The sequence below is a fragment of the Euprymna scolopes genome, chromosome 3 (assembly GCF_053919585.1).
Source record: "Euprymna scolopes isolate OS-2025 chromosome 3, ASM5391958v1, whole genome shotgun sequence".
Taxonomy (NCBI): Eukaryota; Metazoa; Mollusca; class Cephalopoda; order Sepiida; family Sepiolidae; genus Euprymna; species Euprymna scolopes.
In genome coordinates, this window is record NC_136484.1 from 142832339 (window position 1) to 142838338 (window position 6000).

Sequence of the window (6000 nt, forward strand, 5' to 3'; positions counted from 1 at the left end):
GACTTCATTTTTTAAGAAACTCAAAAATAAATAAATAAAAATAAATTTGGAGACCCCACTTTATAATAACTATTCTAACATGTTTTTTATTTGTTTGCATAAAAGATGGTGATAAAGCTAAAACAAGATGGTTTAAGAAAATGATGTAAAACAAATATTTTTTAGTGTATCATTTTGCTATTATCAGCAATAGTTTTGAGGTTATTAAAATTTTGAACTAGATGAGGTTTTGAAAACCATGTATTATTCATGGGACGATTTCAATATTTTTCCGATTCCAACACAATTACTGATTCTGTACTAAATTCTTGATTCTGATACAATTACAGATTCCGATTCTTTATAACTAAATATTTAACTATAAAGTTGTTATTTTCCTAGATTACCATAAAATTGCAGATATTTTCTCAAACGTAAAAACACACTTGTAAGGGAGGATGATGGATTTTAGTTTTATTATTACAACCAGCAGTCGAAGATTTGGTTTTAAACAAAATCAAATAAAAGATAATTAAAGGAATCATTTTTGGCATTGGAAAATAGGCACAAATTCTTCCAATTCTGATACTTCAAACAGTTCTGATCATTCAGATTCCAATTAATCGTCCCAATACTAATATATATATATATATACACGCACACATAAAGTAAATAAAGCCCTCACAAAAATAATTCATATATAAAATTTCTGCTTCCTTCACCAATGGTCAACACTTGAGGCCAGACTGCTCTTTTGAAGGTTAGATATCAAAATAAAACTATTATATATTACCATTTAAGTATGCCACTGACCAAAGAAGCATTAACCTTTTCATTTTTAGAAAAGCCATATTATAGGTTGATCTGAAAGGGGACTTAATTAGTGCCAAATTGCTGCAAACCTTGGGATTCCACTTTACACTGTTAAACTATTGATTGTCTAACTCATAAGAAAGATAAAATAATCCATATTATCTCATCTAGGTCAATCAGGACATTTTCGCCATCTAAATTATTAATGATAAACTCATCTATTTACTTATGTTTGGACATATGATATATACATGTAATGAAGAAAAAAAAGAAATAAAAGAAGAAAAAAGGAAAAGCTTTCTCAGTGAGATAATAGGTTGTTTGGGACATACTGTCTGATTTTACAATCTACTTTAAGGAAACTGATTTAATTTTTTTATGTTTTTTATTTAAACTTTCCAGTTTTAAAGGTTTTCTTCTGATATATTTTAACTTCATCAATCTGTATATTATTTTATACGAATACTAGTGTTAACACTTTATGAAGCATAACTTTTTTTGTACACTCGTTTATCATACCAAAGAACATTTTGCAGAATTATCTCAACATTTATTATTTCCCTTTAATCCTCTCTAAAAAATTTAAAATAAATAAATAAAAAATGTAAAAAGTCCAAATATTAAAAATCAAAACTCAAAACAAAGCACAAAAGAAAAAAATAACCAACATAGAAATTATAAAATTAAAAAGAGAAACGCTTAAAAAAAGAAATTATCAACATCAAACGATGAACAGATTGACAAATACTTACCAGAAAATAAAGAAAATTCAAACAAAGTCACATAATTGTGACAAAGGCCCATAGAAAAACAGTGCTGATTAACTAAACACTATACAAAAGTTGTGACGACATACAACACAAATTGGTGCTTAGGTGGGGATGTAGGTGGTAGGAAAATATTGTGAGAAGGGGAGACAACCCTGACCTGCAGTAATAATAATGGAGGCTTGGCATCCAGTTAGGCGTTCATAAAGTGCTTTTTCCGAATAGCCAGCAAACTGCAAAAAGTGGTAATGTAAGTGTAAGGAAAGAGGGGTAGATTGGTAAAGCAATCGGACCGTGTGTGACCTGTATTGCTTCAAGGAAAATGTAGTACAGTAGAACCCTGGGATACGGTAGCCCTAGGATACGTTTTTTCAGGTGGAATACAATGTTTTTTCAGCCCCTGGTTACAATATTTGCCCTGCCTTATGGTGTTATTTTTAATGTTATTTGATTATATACATGTGTATTATATACTGTACTGTATTTTGTTACTAATTTTTAATGCCGTACCCTGGGGTTTTACTGTACACAGATATACTCAGACAACATTTGACATGTTCAAAGAAAATGGAAAAAAAAAAATCTATCGTATGTGATGTCTTTGCCTTTCTGTTTAAGGATGTAATTGAAAGCTAAACACTATTCAAAGATCAAATATCCAAATAAAATTTTATGGGGTCTAAATAAATGCACTAATTTTATATTAAAAAGTTTTACAATAATATTGTGTGGTCTGTATTTGTGCTAGCCACCCATAAACAAAAATGTTAACATTTTGCTATATTTTATTTATAGTTTGAAAATTAAAAACTTGCTTTCAACAACGAGGGCAGTAAGAGCCCAGATCAGTTTTGATGTGACAAAAATTTGGATTGGAACAAAAATTTAAATCGTCTCACTCCAGAAGGAGTTCTCATTCACTGACTGAAGATGGAAAAGATGAAGTGTAGTATCAAAACAGATACATTTTTGTCCTAACCAAAGTGAGTAAGAGTCCATGTAAGATTAATAGTTCAACTCTAAAGATTATTAAAAACCATAGTAACCATTGTAGAAGTGGGCATTCAATGAAGTTTTAAAGAGCAGCTCTAAAAATAGAGGGCCGCATGCCCTCAGAATCAACCTTAGTTTTATAATCATGTGGGAGTCTACATCGGACACTGTAACTCACCAAAAATCAGAATTAAAAGATGTGTGTGTGTGCGCGCACATGTGACTATGGGAAGAAAGTTTCTGGGTTGTTTGTTACAAGAAAACAAACTCTTCAAGTTCAAAACTTTGTCACACATTCTAATTGGATTATCTACTATTACATTTTCATGCGGCATAATCACGTTGACATACAGGTTTCCATCTGATCACCAAAGTTAAGCACAGTTAAGACTGATCAGTACTAAAATGGGTGACCATTTGAAAAATTCCAGGTGCTGTATGGTCTCTCTGCTCATCTCAGCAGTGCTCCTAATCAGTCTTGGGCCCTTCTTTGCCACTGAGCTCAAGCAGTGCCGATTCAGGAGAGGTGTGGTTGGAGATTGTGCAACCTTTGCCTCACAATGCAGCTACCTTTACAGGAGTGTCCATTATCTTTTGAGACTGAACGGAAGCATCACATCATACTTTCATGTAAACTAGTAAGGCTATCCGATATTGTCTCACACCATAAAAATCAAAATAGAAAAAGGGGTGTGTAACATGTTTATATTAAAACTTGTTTCTCTCTTAATTCATATATCTTTCTCTCATCTCTGGCAGTTCATTCTTTTATTGAAAATAAATCATTCACTTCTTAACATAACATCCCTGACAAAAACTGGCTCAATGGACCCTCTAAAGAATGAATAATTTATTCTAAATTTTAAATATTATTCATTCAGGACAACGCTGATCAAGAATATACCAACTTTGTGGGTATTTGTTTTGTAATTTTTTACTTTTAGCTGAAAACACACACACACACACCTTTTATATAATAAAATATGGACAGATGTACTACTGGAGTGAATGCTCCCACCTTCCAATCAGTTATAAGCTCTGTCATTGGGCCACAAATCACTGAACCTAGTCTTATAGCACCCACACGATTTTGTCTCTCTGGAGTTATACATCATCCAGAACAGATATTTTTTAGGGTTTCTTGAAATCACCAACGAAATGGTAAATGTACTCTATGTTTCTGAAATTGTGACATGAGGATTGATAATTTGTATAATTTAAACTAATCGGACTACTATTCCTGCCTTGAGTATTATTTTCACAAGATTTCAGATGATGAAATCTTTGAACTTCTCCAGATGTATCTTGCCGAACTTGAAAATATTTCTGTTGAACTTAGAAATCTCTACAGAATTTCAAATGGAACCCTTTATCTAATCCATGAAAATCAGATTTTACATTGACCAAAACACTGAGAATAAAATGCTCAAGATGAGAATAGTAGTCTGAATAATCAAAAAAAAAAAAAAAATACAAATGTTTTAATCGCATGTTGAATTTTATAAAGACTGACTATAGCTGTTTAATTCTTTTTTTGGCACACAGCAATAAAAGTTGCTTTCATTGATTCATTTGAGACTAATAATGCCAAAATTATATGTTGATATATTCTTAAGCTCAGTTAAACTTCCTTTTGCAGCCTACAATTACTGTACAATTACCACAATTAAAACAACTTCATTCAACACTAAAAAGGAATAAAAATGATAAAACACTAATAAAGACGTGGCATAAACTTTCAAGTTATTGTTCCAGAGCAATGCCTGGTTTCTTCAACAGTAAAAAAAAAAAAAAGGTTATATTTAAAAAATACTGAATTGAACTGATAAAATTAAGCAACAAGAAATTGTGTTCATTGAAACAATACAAAAAAAAAAAAAAAAAAAAAAAAAAAAAGGTCACAGAAAAAGGGAGATGATTATTGGAGAGGAAAGTATTAGAAAACTTTCATTACAATCAAAACATCATCTATAGAAGAGTAATTTTTATTAAATGAAAAAAGGAAGGTTTCCAAATTTGTTAAAAATGTTATGAAGCCAATCTTGTAAGTAAAATTAGCTAATACCAAATTTTCAGTACAAATCAAGTCGTATGTTCATGCTATTTTATAATGTTCATTTTATTCGGCTATTTTGATTTATGAATATTTTTATAATGAAAAAGGAATTTATATGATAGTCATATGTAAAAAATAAATACCAAATTAAAATATATCTTACAACATGAATAAATTGTTTTTCTCATAAAGCATTTATTTTTATTCAAGAAATTTTGTATCTAGTTAGTAATGGTAGTTTAATAATAATAAAAAACATTTGTTCATTTTAATTTATATATATATGTGTGTGTGTGCGTATGATAAATATTAAGATTGTAAATCTAAAATCAAAGCTTACAAAATTCATACTAAAATTGTCTGCAAGGACATGTGGCATAACAGATAAAGTACTAGACTAAAAATTCAGTTCTAAGCAAATCGTTTCTGCAGGTTGAAGGTTCATTCTCCAAGGTTTAATACTCGATGTGGACAAGACTAAGAATACAATTGCAAATTACTGAAAACTTCTACCTGGTCATGGCTGATAGAAAAAGAGCATGAGAGACCCCCATGAATTAAATACCATACAGATTCCTGAACTTGACAAGGCACACCTAAAGAAGGTCAGACGTTACACTGGCCAAAATGTTGTGAAAACAATTTAATTGTTTTATTCATCTAAATAAAAATAATGCTGTGTACGTCTTTCTATCTCTATAATAATATGTTAAGACAATTTCATGTTCATACGTGTTATCACCTTTCACCCCCTTTTTTAGATGATCATCTGAAGATGCAATGCAAAAAAAATAATTTTTCAAATTCATCTGATATTGCTGTTTGGAACATAAATCTTAAATATTTTAGTTTGATATTCACTTTCTTAGCCTTGGGCTAGAGTCAAAGTGTAGTATCTGTTCTCTTCATATATGGTATAATAATAATATCATGGGATGTCCATTAACCCCTGACGATCATAGAATGGAAATATGTAATAAACTTCTACAAAGTGTTTGGGAGATAGACCTCCATAATCAGATACACTCTGAAACTACATTAATCGGTACATTTAGATGAGTAAGTTTCTGTATTAATTCTTTTGCGGACTGTTATTCTTCATGGTTGTTTTCTCACCATGTTTTGGCCAACTCTGCCTTCGTCAGGTGATTAACCACAACTGGATAGGAATGCTGAGTCTTGTAACTGTATTCCCAGTAATTACTGCTTTCCATAGTTGTTGTTGTCTCATGTTTTGGCAAACTGATTCTCTGGCCTGCCTGGGTAGGATTGAAATCACTATCTCAAGACAATGCTAACCTGAGATTGTACAGATTCACTGCTTTATCCACTGTGCCATAGTCCCTGCAGGGAAATTTAGGTTGGAACCTTTGGTCATATAACTCCAACTTT

At 31.1% G+C, this 6000-nt stretch overlaps 1 protein-coding gene across 2 annotated transcripts in view; it reads right to left on the reverse strand.

The window, feature by feature from the left end:
* The window catches only part of LOC145259656 (acetyl-coenzyme A synthetase, cytoplasmic-like), a 121058-nt gene that overhangs the window by 57761 nt on the left and 57297 nt on the right, over positions 1-6000 (reverse strand). Inside the window, exon 5 of one of the 2 annotated variants that reach the window (XM_080117319.1) lies at positions 1720-1792. The exons of the other annotated variant lie outside the window; for it this stretch is intronic. Coding sequence (XP_079973445.1) covers positions 1720-1792 — 73 coding nt within the window. The remainder of the gene's footprint in view (positions 1-1719; positions 1793-6000) is intronic. 2 annotated transcript variants of the gene reach the window in all.